General features: G+C 29.3%; 1 protein-coding gene across 2 annotated transcripts; it reads right to left on the bottom strand.

Annotated features, from left to right (window-relative positions):
• Positions 1-1,588: 1,588 nt before the first annotated feature.
• Positions 1,589-23,582, bottom strand: LOC126772646 (uncharacterized). Of its 2 annotated transcripts, none has more exons than XM_050493048.1 (4): positions 23,363-23,582; positions 18,191-18,364; positions 6,121-6,231; positions 1,589-3,910 (listed from the first exon to the last, which is right to left on the bottom strand). In XM_050493048.1, the coding sequence occupies exons 1-4, from the start codon at positions 23,436-23,438 to the stop codon at positions 3,681-3,683; spliced, it is 591 nt and encodes a 196-aa protein (XP_050349005.1). In that variant the 5' UTR covers positions 23,439-23,582; the 3' UTR covers positions 1,589-3,680. The 2 variants fall into 2 exon arrangements, with proteins under 2 accessions (XP_050349005.1, XP_050349007.1); XM_050493050.1 differs by lacking the exon at positions 23,363-23,582 and adding an exon at positions 18,789-19,057.
• Positions 23,583-23,587: the final 5 nt, after the last annotated feature.

Raw genomic sequence — 23,587 nt, 5'->3', positions numbered from 1 at the left:
AACAACGTTTTCTAAAAACTTTTTTACTACGACTATAAGCTGCTAAGTATATTTTACGTTATATAAGATAATATAGGATATAGATGGATGTTTATTTGTGACAAAAAGTTCTTGATGCGAATTCATTAAGCAGGATGTAATCCTAAAACTGTTATAAGTAATAATATATATAATTAAAAAACTTTTATATTCTTTACTTTAATACTATATCTGCTGATCTTTAAGTTTCATCTATTTTAATATAATTTATTTATCAAATATATCTCTGCATCTTTGACAGATGATTTAAGGAGCGTCGCGAAGACACTTGCGAGCATGTCTATAGAAGTTTATTTATCAAGCTTTAAACTTAAGACACTAAAATAAGAATCGATTTGTCATATTTCTAATATAATTTTAATAAATAAAGTAAACCCGATTGTAACTTCTAATTAACACTAAAGTACACCTATTCATATTCGTATGTTTAAATGTATTAATCTATGTGTATGCAAACCAGCATCAACATACATATTCAAAATTCTAATTATAAATAGATAGTAAAACACAAAGCGATGCACTTAGTACTAGATAGATACTTTAATAATAATAATGTCCTCCGGACCGATTTCGCCCAAGGCAGCTAATCTCAAGACAGATCAACTGCGCAGGACATATTATAGTGCAGAAGTATGCTCGCAAATACAAGCGCAGTCTCTATTCTCTAACTCTCATAATTGGATGGGGCGGCAATCCGACACTACCAGAAAGAGTTTAGGCCCAAAGGCTTTTCGTGCTTTCCGAGGTACGGGAATGTACACCTTTCCAACTTCCAGAATCCGGGCTGCTACTGAGAAAATTGGACAGGAAACCCCAATAACTTTTTATTGGCCCTGGGATTTGAACCCAGAACCTCGGGTTCTACAGCCTTATCTAGCCACTAGACCAACGAGGCTGTCACTTAGCACTTAACTGTACGGATGAATACATCGTTTGGCGAATGTTTGTACCTTATTAATTAAAAAATGCACGGGATAAATTTCTTATTTTACCCGCACGAAGTCGGGGCGAAGTCGTATGTAATAAAACATGACACTCACTTAAACTATTTACAGCTCGAGTTTGTTGAATTTAATATATTTACATAAAAATGTACAAAATGGGCTAAATACAAACGACAACAAACATTCAACATTTATAAGATGAGGGACTTGAAGAGGATGTCGTAGATGTGGTAATATTTTTTTTATCTTTGTATTTATTTTAATTGTTTAAATAACTTATTAAAAAAATACATGTATCATCATACATGTACATCCGACTTTATTGAAAAGTATATGGGTATTCAACAAATATTGAATGGAAATTATAATTTCCTTAATTATAATTTCCAATCAATAATTGTTGAATATATATATGAGCAAAATATTTTTTCATTAATCTATATTTAAAACCTATCATGTCATATTTTTTTAAGTAGTTCATTAATTACGGTTTTATTTTATTATATAAATTAATAATACAATATCTGAATGCACGAAGGAAGTACATCAGTGAAAATTTCAACAAAAAAATTACAACAAAGAAGACACAAACAAAAAGTGTAAACCTAAAATTTTGATTGTATGCTGCCTGGACATAAAAACATGCAAGTAGATTAAATTACCAAACTCGATCAAATACTGGAAAGATACACGAAAGGCATATGTCTGTAGATAATTAGAAAGATTAAATAAAGTGAAAATACGGGAAACATGGCGTACCTTAATGACACTATCTATATTTTCGTAACACTTTTCATTTAGACAGTTATGCTATTTCATTTGGTTAAATGTAACCGATAGTTTTTGTATGTTATAAGGTTATTAAAAATAGAAGCGCCTTTAAAGACGGTACCTGCGACGATCAATTTTGAAATAGGTAAATGGTACAAATTTTTCTTTCCACGTGTATCTAAATCGCTCGAAAGGCCAAGGCCATTTAATGAAATCGGTTGGTGACTTGGTAGGTTACACAACTTACATTATTTCACGCAAGCACTCTATAACAAACCGTTTTTGTCTTTTTTGTTGAGCGTATCCATCAATTAAAAACGTAATGGCATCAAACATCCAAGAAGAGGGCCCTCGTCACCTTTTAAATGAATATTTCGTGTTTTTTTTTTTAATTACATTATAAAACGAGGGTCTCCTCCAACTCTCTATGTCTTGTATTTGAAGAGATGACATTATTTTTTATATATACTAGTAGATTAAACTATATGTTTATCTTTGCTACTGTTACTGTTATTTTTGTATTCTGATTCAAAAAACTATAATATAAATATCAGGTAATTTATTTTGCGATCTACAAAGAAATGAAAGATACGAAAGTACCATTTTTACAAAAATTATAATTACAATATAATTTTTATATTTGATAAACAGTTATTTTATGAAATTACAAATACATTAAACAAAAATAATGCATTACCAATGGGCAGGTTGATTTTTTGTTAAATTCAATGGCTTTGACTCCGACTAGAACAATATTATTTTCAAAATTTTAATTAAACCTGCATTATGAAAATCTTTTCCAAATGAAATCCCCTTTTGAGAATTTTTTTATATTTATTATATTTGGCCATGTGTGGATGACCACAATTATCTGTAGCCAACTGTACATAGGAAAAATTATTACAAAATAATTTCCGACAATAGTGAAAAAAAATGAGGTTTGGATAGTTTTTCCGTCATACGATTTCTAAAATATTAACATTTTTGGCACACCGAATAGTCCTAATATTTCAGTATCTATTGTATATTAATTTAGTAAGGAGGGTTAAAACTCAATGAATCTTATAGTCATTTTAATAGAAAATGTATTTACACTTCGATATTCTAATATGTCTAAAGTAAATGAGAATGTATTTATTTCACAACAAACTGTATAATGTACAAAAAATAAATCAGATTTGTAGAAATTAGCTAAAATACACTAATATTCGTTGTCGACATAGTTGTATTCTCGATGTAGAATCGTTAGAACTGATTTATTTAAATGCTCATTTCGTATTATACTTATATACTATTGTTTTTGTTTCTATTCTAAATTAAATGTAAATGACATCGTTTGTTCATAATTCTCATTTAAGTACTGAAAAAGTTACGTGACAATTAAAGTCTGTTGTCATATTTATTCGGTATTGAGTAATTGATATTGGTTACCATGTTGTCTCCGATAGTAAAATATCAATAACAACTTAAAAGAGAAATACAACAAACTTAAGAAAGACAGTTACAGTCACAAAAAAATCATTGTGCTTAGTAAAAAGGTTGGTTTCCGCGAAATAAAGCGACTATGAATTAATGACGGATAACTTTTTGCTCATTGAAAAATCACTTGACTGGCATAAGTGCCGAAAGTTTTTCGAAAACCGTGTAACAGAGCAAAAAATCTAAATCAGTCAGCCAACCGGTATCTGCGACTTTGCAGCAAATATATTAATATGGCCTTACCCAATTTCTAGGGTATCGCTTTGTCATTTTACGACGATCGGTTCAGTAATTTTCTCGTGTTAAGGTAAGAAACGGACAGACAGAATGACTTCAGCATTTATAATATAATAATTTATAAAAAAACTGAATGGAGCTTTAATAAAATGGAAAAATGAAATTACTTAAACGATTCTATCTATTTTACTGAGTTCTATATCGTTATTTTTAAAGAAATATTTCATCAATGAGCTTCTTGTCTATGACCCTATGCGGTTTGGGTCGTGATTGCTTCTTCCTCCGTCGGTACAGCCTCGCATTGAGGGGATACAGCGCAGGCGATAGTGAACATCTCACGTTGAACCACCAGTCACAGGACGCGACTCCTTGAGAGAAGACTGTACCATTCGGGCAAAGGAATGATGCTTGGCGACCGTCTATGTCACAGTAATGCCATGCTGAAATAGAAAAATATAAACGCTTTACACAAAAAATTAAAAACATGTTTACATTTGTTTATTAAAATCAGAAGCTATGAAATAAACGGCCTTACTTATAAACATTGCTTAGCAGCTTCTGTTTTTAAACACTGACTTCGCTCTTTCTGTCATTATTAATTTGATATTCGAAAGAATAAGACACAGCATTGTTTATCTAATCAGGCTCTAAGTAATGTTTATAAATAGAACCGTGAGTTTTTAAACTTCAATTTTCTTTAATACTAAAACACGAAAATTAGGTATGTTGAAGTTTCCAAATACCCATTTTTACTATTATATTTCAATGACAAACGAATCGGGTAATTTCTTTTTCTATGTTTCTCTTAACTTTACACGTAGACAAAAAACTACACCTATTATTAATTAACTAAAGAATATTTATTTATAAATATTAAGCATTTAATAAACTAATCGCTAGCGTAAGGAAATTTTATAAAATCTGAGAATGTGACAAATGTATGTAAGTGACGTAATTATTGCAACGATGTGTACCCATTTACGATTTCCTAAAAGAAGATGGACGTTATTCAATTAAAACGCACATAAATATTGCTGTTGCTTATTTGTCGTATAAAAGAATGTTGCAAATGACCCAATAAATTACTACATCATACTGTGTGACCATTACTTGTTAAACTTTATGGTCTAAAAGGATCTCACGGTATCGAACTAGCAATTTACGATCGTTATACTTCCGCATGATTCTTTATAATAATTACGTGACCTTAGCTTATAAGGTCATCACATATCCTAATCATCTCAAAAGATACAAGGTCACAAAAAGTTCATTAAACAATGGTACACGACCCACGTTTACAAATTAAATCAATTTACAAGTGAAAAGAGTATTCACTTTTTTATATTTTAAAATAGGATAGACTGGCAGTTGGCCATCTGCTAATAAATGGGCAACCGCGCCCACAGACATTGTCACTGTAAGGACTATTAATCATCCTCTACATCCTGAATGCGCCACCGACCTTGAAAACTAAGATGTTAAGTCCCTTGAGCCTGTGGTTACATTGACTCATTCACCATTCAAACCGAAACAAAACAATTCTAAGTATTGCTGTTTGGCGCTAGAATATATTATGATGGTAACTTTTCAGACGGGGCTACACAAAGCCCTGTTTAACACCAAGTAATGACCATTTATAGATACGATTCTAAATCACCAGATATGCACGTATATATATTTTGCGCATGCTCGCTTTGTGACTCTTAATCTTTTTGTAAGCAATTATTCGATACAACTCGGCCACCATTTGTATGTTCATGGTACAATGCCAGGACCTTCACACAATTGTCAACAATAACAGATGTAAAAAGTTTTAACTCAATCGCATGATATTGATACGCATAATACACAAAGAAAGAAACTTTCATTTATTTATTACGAGTACATATACAGATTTAAGAAAACGGTGTTAGCGCTTATGATGTTATCAGTGTCGAGAAAAAAATATTTTTATTTTAAATTTATTTAATTATGTACATTATAATTATACACTTGAAACACATCCGTGATGACCGCTCGAAGTAGGTAGATAGATACACATCCTTTATTATTTTTATTAAGAAACATTTGTTTCTGTAGTATTTATATGTCAAGGATAATCTGTAATATATTTTTAATGTTCTGACCCGAAACGATTTATCATTTGATCGCAGACTCATTAGATTTAGTTTTTGTATATTATAAAAAATTAAAATACGAGTTTCGGAAGACTAGTAACAATTGAAGGAAGAATTTTTTTGACGAAACTTTTAATTTAAACTCTTTCTTATTGTGTAATTGTTTATGGATATATATCTACATCTCGAAACAAGATGTGAACTGTCACTTGGTTTGTTTAAAAATTAAGAAAACAACACTATTTTCCTACATTTAATTCGGTTGGTAACAACGGCGGTGGTGCCCACTTACCATTTACCATGTAGCCAGTTTGCTAGTCCGCTTACCTATTTCATAAAATAAAAAATGTATACAAAATCAAACTGGTAAGGAACGGCGCGCATCCTAATTTAACTATGAAATCTAATTTATATATTTAAATTATATATCGTTGGTTCTGCTTTAATATTCGTTTTCAATCATTTAATAATTTACATACTTTTTAACACGGAGAATAATTCAGTAACCAAAAAATAAAAAACTGATTACATACCTTGACAACGTGTTTCCATATCTGCAAAGAAACCTGGATAGGCTTGGTCATCACAATAGAAGTTGGTGTAAGGAACGGCCCCTAGTACAGGATAATCTGTCCCTGGTTTACCTGGAATACACATAACTCACATTAAAGCTATATAGCAATTAATTCAGGTAAGTGACATTATTAAACTTTATAAATGTATATATTATTGCAGAGATACTTTATAATGTATGATAATTATAATAATAGCAATTTATTAACCATATGAGGCACATAATATTTATGTATTGTATTTTTAATTGTACTTGAATATATCAAATACACACATAATCAAATTATTATTTTATTATTAATATTTAGCAGAATTATTAAACAATTAAAAAAAACGTTGTTTCAATAACAATAATTTTGAAATAAAACATAGTGCCTTCTTTAACGTTGCGGTAATATAATCGGAAGTAACGCTACTAGTTAACGTTAAAAGAAAATTAGCATATATTCTAAAATTGTTTGACCTCTAAATAAAAAAAATATTTATCTTAACATAGCCTTCGTAAAAATAGGTACACGACAATATTTGTTATAAGACAAATAGTGTTGTGTATTTCATTTTAGGTAATGACATAGAAATATTTGACATAACGAAATCCTAACCATATTTGAGCATGGATAACCAAAAGTTTAAGATATAGTATATTTTTAAAATAAATCGAATATACAATTCATTACATTTATAACATGTAGTTTTAAATAAACACTTTTAAGTCTACTTCAGATGACCGTATCCCCGGAGACGAACGTCTGCATAACAGCTTGCGGTAGTTATCTCAACATTAAGGAAAGTTTGCCACAGAACCACTTTCACCGATCTAATCGATTACTATTGGTTTTCATTATAATGTCGCCTCAAACACGTTAAGCTTCCGATATTTTTATCTGTCACAATATTTAATGGGCCTTACGTACGTACTTATAATGTGTAGGTTTTATTATTACCTACCCGATCATTTGTTACAACAATCAAATCAAATTACTGGACACAGTAGTAGTTTTGCTTTTTGTAGATAGGTAAGAAGGGAAAAAAGTACTTGAAAATTAACTTTGATTGATTTTACCAAAAATATTTAATTATATCAACTTGATATAGTATTGAATATTTTTAATATAACATATGCTTCGATGTAACAACATATTTTTAGTAACTATGTATATAATTCTAATGTTTTTGAATTGTCCGTAAATGTGCAACTTAAATTCATAATATATGTAATTTGATAGGTAAAAAAACAACTAAGATCCTTGCCATTTTTCTTTCGGAAGAATCTTCATTCAGAATCGATGATAAATATTTTTATTAAATAGATAAAATATGATTAAACCTTGTTTATAGTCAAAACTTGAATAAATTTGAATTTAAATTATAACAATTTTTCGGTTTATATTAATACCAAATGACACGGAATGTGTAAAAATCATCATTCATTAAACAAGAAGGATATGAAGATAGGATTGAGACATAAAATCTCCATATATTAAAAACTTAATTCATTTCGTTCGATCGAATCACGATCGAAAAACTTTAGTTGTCTCCACAAGTATTTAGATTCATGACAAGCCTGCAGCTATTTCACCTTTGACCCTTGCAGACTTATGATTAAATGAGACTAGCGCACAAAATACAAGTACCTCATATATAACAGGGTAATATTTAAAAAAAAAACTTAAAATTTTTACTCGCTGCTTTTTTTCAAGCCATGTCCGTCCAACCAAATTGGTACCACTCGCTTGTCATAAATTCTACCACCATATAACAGCAATACTTAGTATTGTTGTGTTCCGGTTTGAAGAGTGAGTGAGATTAACTACAGGCACAAAGGACATAATTATTAAGTTACCAAGGTTGATGGTTGGACGTCAATGCGTGACGGTGAAAATTGTGGATAATATTTCCGACAGAACCAATGTTTATAGGTCGTGGTGACCACTTACCATCAGGTAGCTCATTTGCCAGTCTACCTATATTAAATTAAAAAAACAATGATATCTCCATAAATTTGATTCAATTTGTTTTTATTTTTTTTAATTCATTGAAATTATGAACTTGTTTTAAGAGAAATTAATTTATTTGATCTTATGCAATAGTCAAAATACAATTACAAGGATTACTTGCACAATAACTAATAGTTGTTCACACAGCTCGCTAGGTCGCTTGTTTGATCATTAGTAAGCTTGTGGGAATACTAGTTCCTAAGTTTGCGTACAAAATGCTTTTTTCATATTCGTATATTATATCGATGTGTATGACATATTATTACAAATGTTAGATAACAGCATGTTTATATAACATCGTAAATAACATAAACAAGTATATATTTCTAGACGAAAAATTAAAGGTCAATAGATTCAATATATGTAATTACTCTTTTATTTTATATAAAACTGTTAAAGGCGACGTAACTACTTCTGATCGAAAATTAAATATTAAAATCAGTTGATATTTCCTAATAATAACGGAATTTTACCAATTATAATGTTTTATAAATTATACATATCGCTTTAATTATCTTCTATATTCGTTACATAATATAAATGATCTACAAAACACAAAAAGAGCTGCTATTAGGAACACATTTAAAAAAATTTACACATCCTGTGCTTAACTTTTATAAATGTCAAATTATAAAATAAAACTTTAAATACTTCCATAATTATTTTTTCGTTACAAATTCAAGATTATTAAGTGATTTTGAACGAATTATTGCCACCTATACCTTTGTAACGTATTAACATTTTCGAAATATGTATTGAGTATTGTAATTTTATGATGGTAAATGTCCTAAATGTCGTTGTCTCAATCTGTCTATGAATATTTCCAATTTTATATGTTAGAGTCATCTATCTGTCTGTTCTTTCCAACGAGTTACGTAGAAACTGTTTTGAATAAAACAGCCATAAAATAAAGACAATTTAACTACTAATGAGGAACTAAATTTTTATGATATTTACATTTTTAAACTTTTTAAAAAATGTAAATAACATAGGACCCATATTTTATTACATTTAGTTTATATAACATTTTGAATTGGTTTGTAGTTTGGTTGGAAATTGTATCTAGAGTTTTTGATTTTTTTATATCGAAAATAAATATATCAATCAATCCACACGTACAAGCACAAAGTAATTTATTGATTTTCCAGTAAATTCAGACAAATCGATCAAAGTATAACTCAAATATTATTGTATATTCTATAATCAAAATCAACCTTAGGTATCTAAATATAATCTAACAAATCTAACCTTAATTTGTGTTTCTTTATGTAGAAAAGAACCGAAATGTTTTTTTTTTATATTCTGTTATAATAAAGATAGCACTGGATATTATTAATTTTTTTATTATGTCTGGGAGTAATAGATTTAGATAGATATATTAATAACTATATTTTTAAGCAATTACATTATTACTTCTTCTGTAAACATGTAAAGTAATATATAGTAGGACAAGTGTGAAACTTGCTGAATTATTATTTTAATTATCTATTTATTTGTCATTTTATTTAAATGTGTTTTGTATATAAAATTAATAAAATAAACTGTATTGTATTTTTATGCGGATGTTAAACAGGTTAACTATAAGCAATGATAATAATTAGTTTTTATTTGAATTTAGTTAATTATACCTAATGAAAAGCCAGTAAATGTCTTCTAATTCGAGTTTTAAGCTTATTCCACGACAAACGAAGGTTCTTTCAATGAAGCAAGTAATGAATTACAATCGCGAGCATACACATGAAAACTCTGGTGGTCGCCGGATTTGAACTAGCAATCTTCGATTATATCGTCTGGCAATCTTGGTTCATAATAAAATAATTTTCTTATATAAATCAATTACATCTGTGTAACAAAATACCGATTCATTCATTGGAGCGGGAATATAATAAATGAAATAACCTAACAAAACATTATCATATTTGGATAACGAGTACTGACAAACACAAGGTCAGGCCCACTACGTTTATGTAATAATTTGAGACGAGGCGTCAAAAATGTTGACATGATAATGTATACCTTTTATTAACATTGACATTGAAATGAAGTTTCTTTTAAGATGTATCACAATTTAAACACCTGATTTTTGTATTTAAAATAGATAGACCGACTGGCAAATCCCAATGCGTGACTAACCTTGTGATGTTGTGCCGGTACTTACACTGGTTTACCGCCATTTAAATCGGAACATAACATATTGCTATACTATTTTATGAATGAGTTGTACCTACCTACCCGATTGGTAGGTAGGTATGCACAAAGCCTAAATAAAGGACACTACATTCAACAAACATATATTTAAATCTGAGTATTACTATCTTTATTGCACATCGTATTACGTATAACTATATTTTTATACTTAATTTCTATCAGGCTTAACAAAATACGTAGAGTATTATGATCTAATCTTTACTTAACATTAGAGTTCATTTTCCTCAAATTAAAAAATACATATTATTTTTTTCAATCAAGTTAATGGATTATAAATTTGTTAAAAATTAAAGGACATGTTAATTCTTAACAATGTTCAGTAATAAACAACTATTTCTTAAACAATAAGAATATTTTATAATTAGAAAAAGAAAAGATATAAAAATACATTGTGTAGATAAAGCCGTACCTAGTCTGTAGTATCAGCTTCTAACCTTGTCATGTATACATACGAACGCTATTGCAAAATAATTCATTTGGTACACAAACTGCCAAGCATTACGCAAAATAATATTCTAAGTTCTCTAAATTACGTTCGATTAAAATAATTCGAATATATTATATAATAATGTGGCAATTTCATCTTTAATAGCGGCTCCATACAGTGTGGCCCTTGTCCATGGATTTTAAATTTTCTTATGTGTTGCTATTCACAATTTATTATTTTAAGTGATTAACTCCTTAATGTTTAACTCTTACATTTATATATGCATATAATTTGGGTAATAAAGTAAATAAATCGATACCGATTTGAATCCTAGATTCCCCTTAAGTTAAAAACGCCGACGAGGAAGATAGTTTGTCAGTGGATACAAACGCTTAAGCTCCGCAGATTCATATCATGCAAATTTACTAAACAAAATTATTCTTACAGTCAACTTACAATAAGTAAATGTAAAATATATAATCGGGTTAAACTAGCATATGATGATAACAATTGGTTGACACCGAGGAATTGTGAGATTATTTAAAAAAAACAGAGGAGTATAATAATATACCATAAACTCACAAATGGAAGAAACAAAAACCTAGTACGTATTTATATGTTTATTCATAAAGTAGTACATACCTACTTATTTCCTATCAATTGCCTAATCTAGTAATTTTATCAATTTTTAAACTAATATTAGGTCAATGTCATCCTCAAAATATAATTACTCATCTTACTGTATGTGAAATTTATTTGTACGTATATATTTCAAAACCAAATACATAAAAGTTTAAAATTAATAATAGCACTAGCGAGTATGAAACATCTTCAATGCTAAAAGCCAGTTTGACTGGATTTCAAATGAGCAAATGTATATCTTAAGCGCTATATTTGTAAAGATTTCGTATACTTATCGATGAAACAGCTTTAGTTTTTATAAATCAATAGATTTTTACTAAGATAAAATAGATAGATTATATTATTATTGTCTTTATTAATACTTGTTAACTTACAATTACGCAATTTGTGTTTATAAACGTTATGGCGTAATTCCGTACAGTAAAACGTGTGGAACTATCTAATGTACACATAAATATTTATACACATGGTGTAGTATACGTTTAATACATCTTCTTTACTGATTTACTTACTACGACATTTGTTTATTAAACGTAACGTTGGTTGAGCAAGTAATACTAGTCAGTACTGGAGTACTAGAGACGCTAAAATATATTACTAAATTGACCGCTAGAGACCTTTAGAAAGAGCGTTATCACTTAAAACAAATCTTTTTATAGCTCAAGTTGTTATGAAAGTGAAAATGTATGCTTTTATTTCTTACTTAATTTTGTCTCGCCAAGAAAGTGCATAGATTAACAATTTTAATTGATTTATTTTTATCAACCAAATATAGATTGAATTTAAATGACTTATAGTGTGTAGTAATATAGAAAATGATTTATAGTAAATCATTATAGCAACAAATATTGGTCCAAACTTTATTAACATTTCTGCAAAAGAAAAGAAGAAGGCGAGGAGCGAATAGTTTTCACCCACATCGGTACACATATAATTATGAACGTCTGATGTCACGTTCAACATAATTATTTTGTACCTGTTAGCGTAATCAAAAAATATAAAGACACCGACACCGAAAAGTACACAAGAACAGATTTGTATAAAATTCTGTTTATTTCTATTCGTATAAATATAAACCTTCACAAGGAGTAGAGGTCTCAGCTCAGCAGTGCTATATTTACAGACTGTTACATTCTTCATTAAACGAGAAATATCATTGAGTGCAAACTAACTAAACTTTAATCACCATTGTTTTCACGCCCAACGTTAAGTGAGCAAAGAAAATAATTATGCCACACTCGTTAAATGTCAATGAACAGCAAGGTAGACAGCTTTATTCGAGAATAATAAAAATAGTGTCAAGAAAAATCGCAATGCCAACATATCGCACAGCAAGTAATAAGAAAGCATACATGACAAATGACTTTAATATGAAAAACAACAGCATATATAACCTTTACATAAGAATTATTTTCATGAAATAATAAGATATTAATATACAGATAAAGGTTAATAAGAGCTATGTGCTAAATTTGTTAGCGTCGAATGGTGACAAGAATGCAAATTTGTGTGAAAACAGCATTTCCCCTTTGAATTGCAATGCCGATTTTCCGGTTAGGGCAGGCAGGAAGCAATACGAATGGGTGTCATTTCATTTAGAAGTTTTTTTGAATTATTACTGCAAGTCAAGCAGACCAAGGTCCAAAAATTTCAACCGCAAACGGAACTAAATTTAGAAATATGTAAAAAATAATATTTATTTTCACACATCAATTAAATTATATGGAAAAATAAAATCTACACAAAAACCATTCATCGACTTGTGACTACAATTTGGTGAACTCTTACTAATGCGTACGCCCATGAAGGTCCCTAGCCCAAAAAATAATAATTTGTGTTTGTTTGTCCTTCAATGTAAACGTATTATGTATGCGTAGCCGAGTTGGATAGCTAGTCAACTAAAAAATTATATAACAAAATGTCACAGGCACTGTTTTAAATTAAAAATACATGATGAAGTAAAATTGAAATAATATTATGTATCAATCTACTTCACTCGTTAGGCGATAATCACTCAGGATAGACTACGCATGAATGCCTTCGCACCGACCTCAAGCTCATCGAGAATGTCAGGGCAATTTGCTTAAAAGAGCATTATCTGAGTAACTCTTGTCGAGTCTTGTCATCTCAACTCCGGTTCAGATAGAGCACGCCGAAATTAGATCGTTATTTTTATTAAATAATATTTTTATATTACTTGTATTTTTAATTTTGTATTGCGAATATCAATCAAATTTCTACTTCATTTAATGTAGGAGTATTCATTAATAAGCAAAAATTAAAGTTTTGTCAGTTTCTATTTGCAGTAATAAGCCGATTCGTTAACAAATTCCCAATTGTTTTGTAACCCTATCTACACGTAGAGTAACGCTTCGATGAATCAAATTATCATTTTTCAACAATCAAATCATACTTAACAAATAGACGACCCACATAATCGCCCCTAACATATTGTGAACATTGCCAATAAACTACTAGCCAGCAATTTCTTAATCGCATTCTACTGTTTGACACGCAAATAGCTACAGGTACCAGCAGAGCGCACGATGCATTTCCAACACTCATTTTAAAACAGCGTTAATGTTGTAATGAACTTGAAATGCTTATGAAATATACTTATTACGACCTTTTTATGCTTTATTTGTTGCTGTTATTAAGCACAGAATAATACTACTTACATATAATATTTGTAAACTACTATTACTACTACTACTACTACTACTACTACTACTATATAGAATAATACTACTTACCTATAATATTTGTAAACATATTTTAAAAGTACCTAATACTAATTTTATTTATTGTTATTAAACGGCAAAAAGGTTTTGTAATTTTTTAATAAACAGTAACGTCTAACATATTTAGCATCACATCATATCATACCGGAAGTATTTCAAATCATAGTTCGTTTGACTAAATAATTGATAGGTCATGAACCATTAGTTTTTTCTAAATCAAATCCTCAATTATATTAAAAATTATTTTTAACTGATAAAGTTATTGTATCACTAACGTTTAGCATTCGAGTTAACAGGACAAACAAATCACCGGTCTGTTGTGAAGGCGTGAATTGCAATTAGACAGGAAAGTGTATAATTAAAGGCCATTATAACATTTATTTTTGTAACATTTAAAAAAACTTAAATTAATAATATAAAGGTTATGTAAAATACGTGATGCGTGTATAATATCATAAATATTCTCTGATCTATTTTTAATAACATAATAGATTGCACAACTAGATACAATGGTGTTCCCAAAAGAGCACAATGATTTCGTTCATAATGGACGATTGTTAGCACAATTAAGAGCTTAACTCAAAGCCTCGACAGAGCAAGGCTGCACACTGCACGTTACCGTAGTAACGAACCGTAGGTGTGTTTTGTTCTTAAATACAGTATAATATATATGCTCAACTTAAACTTTGCGATAAAGGTTACGATATTTCATTACCGTGGGAGATATTCCATAACCAATCCATTAACGTAGTAATAGTTTCCAATAAGTAACGTACTAACGTACGAGTAATTAAGTAAAAAAATATAAATACCATAATTTATGACCTTCTCCTCAAAAAGGAGAGGAGGCCTTAGCCCAGCAGTGGGACATTAACAGGCTGTTACTGTATAATTTATGACACCTGTTTATAAAATATTAAATTGGTTATTGAGGTCAATACATATAATATGCTACTTAAATGTATTTGCAGAAATATTTGTATATTTATGCATTAATTATATGTCAGCAAAACACACTTATGCTTGATCTAAATTAAAGTTGATACGAGTGACATAAGCTTAATAATGTAATTCAATTACGTACTTGGATATACTATATCAGAGCGGTAAGATCACACGAATCCTAATCGAACGTAGTGGATTTAAATTTGGACCAGGTATCATGACTTAAATCATGTCAAAAGCGTAGTGAGGACTAGTGATGGTACGGCTTTGTGCAAGCTCGTCTGAGTAGGTACCACCCACTCATCAGATATTTTACCGCAAAACAGCAGTACTTGTTATTGTTGTGTTCCGGTTTGAAGGGTGAGTGAGCCAGTGTAATTACAGGCACAAGGGATATAACATCTTAGTTCCCAAGGTTGGTGGCGCATTGGCTTGTAAGCGATGGTTAACATTTCTTACAATACCATTGTCTAAGGGCGTTTGGTGACCATTTACCATCAGGTGTCCCATATGCTCGTCCGCCTTACTATTCTATAAAAAAAAAAAAAGTTGTGTGGCTTGAATAAGAACAGACCCTTATTCTATGATAAAGAAAATCATCTTCAAGGCCATTTACGGACTGTACTATTACAGTTCTTATCTATATAAGGGATCAAAATAAGAGAAAAACCTATATATTTCTATGAGCGATGATTCAGTTTCACAACCTGCCTGACCTTTCTTTCGATTTTATAGAATAATATGATTTTTTTGTACACTCTGTTATATTACTGGAATATATAGTCGTGGACGTCTAATTGTTACTAAAATGATTAACTCTATATAAAGAGCAAAATGACTCAGTCATGAGAACTTAGCAAATAACGAAGATGTTCTTTATATGTTAAGGTCAATGAGTATTTTATGACATAACTGGTTTAGCTTCAACGTTTCGCTTGTAAATACGTAGGTACTTTTCTTATAAATACAGAATTGGCAGAAAATTAGAGCAAGATTAATTATAATTAATAGAGGCTGTTCAAACCAAAAGCAAAGTCGAAAGAAACAAAAAAAATCTTTATACAGTGTGTGTTTATGTGTGTGTATGAGTGTGTGTGGGTGTGTGTTTGTGTAGATGGCCAATACAATAATTTCCACGTATTATTATTTTCCTTAAAAGTAACCAATTTTACGCATATCTAACGATAAATTGAAGTTATCAACTGTGTGTTATAAGCGGTGTTAATTTTAGCAGTACAGTCTATAAGGTAGATCATTTTTTTCTCACGGGGAATCGGATCAGATCATACTGTGAGATGATGTAATCGATTAAATAGACGAATTCACGCCGATCTTCTCATTATATCATCATCTATTCACTACATAATCGGTTCGCTTTTGTAGGAATAATTTAATAAAATTATCAGACTTGTAAAAGTTATATATTAGTAATAAAATTTTGTCTAAGTCCACCTGAGTTCAAGATAATTTAATAGCTAGCGAGACAATCGCTAAACATGAATACTTTGTATTGCTGGTTTGAAGAAAGCATGGGCCAGTTTAACTACAGGCAAAATATACATAATACCTTACACCGTCGGCGACGTAGAGTATTTTTTAATTATTGCAGTGCTAGAGGATGATTGATGGTGACCACTTACTTTCAAGTGACCTATTTACTCGTCTGTTTTTTTTTAAATAAATAATAATTGTATTTACTTTTGTTCAAAAAGGTTATTAATATATAGTGGAAACTTATTTTACGAAAGTATATAAGACATAACATACAGAACAATACTATTCAATTAAAGTCAACATATAAAGGATTATATATATTTCCTATAATAATGATGATATATTCTACAAATAAAATTATATTAAGGAAGCAAACACGCATATAAATTAGTAATAAATAATTAACGAAACTGGATTGTCGCTAATTAACAAAATTTTATTTTCATCACCGAACAAAACGTTCTTTATATTTATTGCGGAAAAATAAAAGTAATAAAGCTTTATGCTTTATAATTTAAATATTTATGGAATAAAGCTATATTTACACTAATATAATTCACACTATATACATTGTTTTTACGTGTTATTGTAAATTTTTAAATTGTAGACTTATATTGTATGTATGTTCGCTACAATTTTAACAGTAACATTTTAAAATTAAATAACTATATCATATTTTTTTCATTTCATTCTGTGTTATATACCAGGTTATACGAAGATATATTTATGTAAATTTTTCGAGAAATACTGATATGAGAAGAAAAACAAAACGTATTCCAGTCGACCTTGCTGACACTTGATTCAAGATATATTTTTACTTGCATCAACAGGTACCTACCTATAATCAAGTTCAAGGGCCCTTTAACAGGCGAGAAGGGCAAACGTTAAACGAAAAAAAGTTTCTGTAGTCTAGTTGGTAAATAAGTTAAATTTCTTAACTCGTAAATTAAAGTTTTCACTCAGTGTCTCATTCACTCATTTTATATTTTTTAATATATATTAATAGATAACTAGATTTATAGATAGAAAACTATATTTTATACCTTTTAAAACTATTTAGATTTTTTTTTATAATATATTTCCATTTTTTTATAATATTTTTAGATTTACAATCCAATACACACTATCATATATACTTTTATCTGATATGCTTTGTTTTAAATGCTAAAGTAAGAATCACTTGCACAAACTTTTATAAGCTTAGTAACACAACATGCGTTTTACTTAATTGAAAATACTCAAAAAATTTAAGACCATCTTTTATTTAATATAATTTATATGGCCATTTTAATGTAGCCCATAATCTGAAACTATGTTAAAATGAACGGCAAAAAAGTTAATAATATTCATATTGAAATCATTTTCAAAAGGAAATAGTTTGCATGTATCCTGCAAAATCACTTGAAATGTTTTCAAAGGATACTTTATATCCACCATATCCACATGAGCTAACATTTGTCGAAATCTTTAATATAAAATATTTTTTCAAAGCAATTTTGTTTGGAAAATGTTTGTGCAAGTATTTAATTTTTTAGTGTTTAGCTAAATCTTAATTATTGTCCGAAAGTAATCTTACCAGGTATTGCCATTCCCAATTCAAGATATTCCTTTACTGAAGGATTAATAAAGGCTGTAGGCGCGGGCGCAGTATTCGACTCCGGATCTGGTGCGTCCAGCGCTTGAGCTGGCTCACGAACCGCTGTACTGTCGGCGCGCAAGCGCTTTACTCTTGTACCATCTCTTGCACCCCCTGTTTACATTTTTTTATGTTATATACGTATAATCCTATACATAATATATTATACGCAATAATTAAAAAAACTCAGTCATATAAGACTAGTACGTAAACAAACTCGTAAATATTAAGAAATTTAAGCACTATAAAAACATCTCATTTCTCATAGATAACTTCAATAGGAAGTGAGATGTACGCAGGTATAATTAATTAATGCGAAGATTGCAACGAGTAAATGATCGCGAACATCTCATTAAGTAAAATGTACATTTCCCGTAGAAAGTGATGTAATATCATTGCTTATTATCAATTGTCTTTTTTTTTATATGAAAAAAATATTCGTTAAATATAAGTCATGTTCTTAGTTAAAAGTTCTTTCCAATTTTAGTTTTTATGATAAGCAAAAGAAATAAATGCTTCTTATAAAAAAGTATCTCACCCACGACTGTAAGTAATGAAAAAAACACTAAAGTTAAACAACGAAAAATATTTTTTGTATTCATCTTGATAATATATTTGATTATAAATGACGAAGATCACTATGACATACTGAAAGTCCACTACATCACAACAAAACTTAAGATGAACCGTACTGGTACAAATGACTCATTGACGATGTTCATAAAAGTGGATCCGGTAAAGCGCGCTACTACTCGTTCTTGGCTTCGATTACACAAGAGACCGATACTCGCGTGCTCTTTCGGGGACAGCCAAGCGCGCAATGTTCATCCAACACGTATTTACCATTGAAACATCTAACCAAAAGCACAATTTAATTGACCTCTAAACTTCATAGATTAGGTGTTAAAAGCAAGTTATTTCAGTGTTAAAGTTTGACATCTTCCTATTTAGAGAATGCGCAAATACTTAAAAATATTTGTTGAATACTTACCAATCAGTACAAGTGTCTGTACTTGATGTGTGTTACAAAATAATACCGTTATGAGATGAAATATTTACTAATTTGCCTACTTGAATCTTTCCTTTTGTTGGCGGTATTTCTATTGAGAGGTGCTCAAAAATGCATTAGGTGAATTAAAGTTTAATGAAAGCGCTTGCTTGTATTCACTTTTTGTTATATATACATACTGCTGATATATTTGTGTGTGGTTCCTTCTATTTATTTAAATTAAAAACATGTTGTTAGATAATACATTATTAATACAACTATATAATCTTTTTAATTTTGGGAATAAAAGATTTATAGATAAGATGTTTTCTCATTTTAATTAAATAAAACAATGGTAAAGGTTCATGAAATCAACTGTTTTTTTATACAAAAATACTCCCTACCTACTACTTTAACCGACTATGTACATTATATTATGTTACAACAAATAGGAATTTCTTATTCATTAAAACAAAAAAATATAAGTATGGAGAATAAAATATACTTACCTATACACATACACACACGACACACGCTATTAAAGTTGATAAAGAATTTCACCTCCCGTTAATACAAGCTTGTATTAGGAGTGAACAATACCCTATATATCGTACCCGATATTTACCCAACGCTTGGCGGCCGACGACCATATACTGTTGGCCTATTACGGTAATGTCGTTTAATAATTAATTTTCCATCTTTTTTTTTTTTTTTTCGGTTTGTAAATTACAAATAAATTTATTAAACTCGTAAATATCTATCTATCTTAAAAAAAAGCCGTAAACAAATCGAATGTAATATGGTAGTAGTGTTGCACAGTAGAAGAAATCGGTATGAATGTAATTATTATCTCACTAAGTCTCTAATCTTGGTTATGTACTTAATAAACATACATTTATTGGTATTCGTATACTACTCGTACAGCCAGCATACCGTATCATAATGATTATATACTCTTTGCGGCCTTCTGTCAAATATGTGGTCACTATGTTATCAATAATTGTTATTTCATTTATTAATTAATTAAGTACCTATATTCCAAACAACGAGTAAGTAATTGGCATTACTGCTTTCTAATTGTCTCAAAATCTATGCTCTTAATATTGATTCCTCATAATCATTCTAAATAAAAGCATTCCAGTGCAACCACAATGTAATTTTTTATTTATAATTTCGTGCACTGTAATTTTAAATCTAAAAAAGCATTTCACGAAGCTTTATTTCATATTTTTATGCACGCAATATCTTTGTGCAAGCGATTTAAAAAAAGTACTTTTATTACACGAGCAAATAACTTAATTATGTAATAACCAGATTTATATAAAATATTAAATATTTTTATTTAATATTACATATTAATATTAATATTACAGATTTATATTAAATATTTTTGCCTTAAATGAAATACATGAATTAAGTTTATTAAAATACATAACACTGTACATACAGCAACCAAATAAATATTCACAAGTTTTACTATGATAAATATAATATATTATTCGGCGTCTTTCGACAGAAAACTTTCGCCTGATGACGAGTATTCGTATAATCCTTTCTTCTATTTTATTCTGATGTTATATTTTATTTATTTTATTAAGGACCATCAGCAGTCATTACACTTACACATGTAATAATAAAAACACTCAGTAACAGCCTGTAAATGTCCCACTGCTGAGCTAAGGCCTCCTCTCCCTTTTTTTTTGAGGAGAAGGTTTGGAGCTTATTCCACCACGCTGATCCAGTGCGGGTTGGTGGAATACACATGTGGCAGAATTTCGATGAAATTAGACACATGCAGGTTTCCTCACGATGTTTTCCTTCACCGAAAAGCACGAGATGAATTATAATCAGAAATTAAGCACATGTAAATTCAGAGGTGCTTGCCCGGGTTTGAACCCACGTCCATCGGTTAAGATTCACGCATTCTTACCACTGGGCCATCTCGGCTTATATAATAAAAACACATTAAAACTTAATATAAAATTGGCGACTTTTCAAGACAGCCACAACATGCATTTTAAGATACAATATTCTTTTTTTTTGTATTACTTATAACATATTATAACATAAACAATATTTTTATAATACTAAAACACTAAAAATTGCTAACCACATTTCTATAAAAAAAGATTTAAAAATAAATAAATAATAATAATTAATGACATTGAAAATAAAGCTATAAATATTATTATTAACGAGTGCACTAATTTCATTTATCACATTAATAACATATAACAAAATAATTTCAACAGAAAACAATAAATAGTAAAAATTTCTAAATTTAAGTTATAATAACTTTAAATAATTTTTTTCATTAATTTCTTAAGCTAACATCCTTCAACACATGTTTTTTTTTGTAATTAAGATTCTAATAATGACTCCAGATTTTTTTTGTATTAATTAATGGAGTCCTCAAATATGTCAAATGACATTAAGTATTTATTATAAGTTTTACCCAATCTTACAAGAGGTGCATTTTGTCCTAGTTTAGTTTTAGATGGTCGAAAGTAAATGATGATGGTTTAATACATTTATTGGATAAGGTGGACATGCTTTCCTAGGCACATTGAAATTTATTCCCTTAAGAATTCGAGGGCAGTCGATTTTATTTCTGACTATTTTGTACAAGAACAAAAGATCCAAGAGAATTTATAACTATTATAAAATCTTTAAAAAAAATTATAACTATTATAAAATCTTAAAAAAAAGAATTTATAACTATTATAAAATCTTAATCATAAAAAACTATGTGTCTAAATATTTATTCAGCTCCACACTGACATGATTGAGATGACAAACAAGAGAATAACTTATTCTTACGCTATTATTTGATACGAAAACATTCAAAATTGTATTTAAGCAAAACAAAGTGGCATTTTGTTTTTTTTTTTTAATAATAATAAAGGAGATTCATAATAAAAACCGCCAACAAAACAAAGAACATTTTTATTCAACAACAAAAATCGATAATCGATACTACATTACATACCAAAATCCAAATCGTAGACAGAGAAACTAATAGTCGCAATGACAATTTCCCTCACTTACACAAGAAAGAGAACGAAAATTACGTTATAAATGTTTCAGAGATAGATTTATCAAATCTTTGGTCCCTTATCGCGTAAATTTTTTAGTTTTCTAACTACACCCAAAAACTGTTGCATTGTTTATTTTTGTTTCCGTTATCAACAGTACTTCAGCATCTATATATGGTAATGGATTAGTATTTTTCTCATGTTGAAATCTAAAACACTCAATTAAATTATTAATAAAGAATGGTTGCTACATATGTAAACATTCTTAAATTCGAAGGTATTAAAATTCAAACATTCTTCTCCGTCTTAACAGTTTTATTATTTTAATATAACTCAATATTATCCACAGTGATAATACAATTTGTTTCATAACTCAAAAATTACCGTTCCTCTTTTTAAAAAAACAAACAATGCGAGCTTCTTGCTAGTTCTCAACTGACTAATCATAATATAATATTTTTCGGAACCGGTAGTCAAAACAGAGCTACTAAATAATAAAAGTACGAAATATTTAAATATACAATATAAAAAATAAACAAGCAAAAATCGCGTTTTGTAGTAAATAAGACAATAATATAAATTATAACTTATTAAATTCTTTTCATAATGCAGACTTATTTTAATGGGCACGGCTATTCTTTACAAAATGCTCAATAGTTATTTGAAATTACAGTATGATTATTTTATCAAGCTAACACATATATATCTATGTTAACCTCTCGACTCGAAATGTAATAATATTATAAATTCAAGGAGAATGTTAAATGATGTTGTCATTTGGAAAATATGAATAGGAGAAAGAATAAATTAAAACAACAATTGTATATATAACGAAGCAAGGCTATTATTGAACTCCGTATTTATTTGTTTACATTGTCGACGAGTCGAAATTTTTTATCAAAATCAGGACATTTTTTTAGCTGACGGTAGCAGCACTTACATGATAAATAATTATAGGTAAAATAAATGATAAAATCTTGAAAATCCTATTATCTTCATGATTTTAATGCGATATAAGGTTCCGTCATGCTATGGCATAAACAAACATCACTGAGAAACTATATTTAGAGACAAAACCGTCATACTTACGCGGGAAAACACACGCCAGCAATTTTCTTCTTGCGATCGCTTTAACATGAAATAATACGACAATGCACCATTGCATAACCTTCGACTTGATATAACGATTGTTTCTTGATTAAAGGTCTTTTCACTGGATAAGAATCGTTTTCTAACATAAAAATAAGCAAAAATTGAACAATGAACACAATGAGTGCACCAACTGTCAAGTTTGTCTCGCTACTTGAGTAGCCG

The sequence above is a fragment of the Nymphalis io genome, chromosome 13 (assembly GCF_905147045.1).
Source record: "Nymphalis io chromosome 13, ilAglIoxx1.1, whole genome shotgun sequence".
Lineage (NCBI taxonomy): Eukaryota > Metazoa > Arthropoda > Insecta > Lepidoptera > Nymphalidae > Nymphalis > Nymphalis io.
Note: the sequence above shows the minus strand (reverse complement) of the source record. Positions and strands in the feature narration are given on the sequence as shown.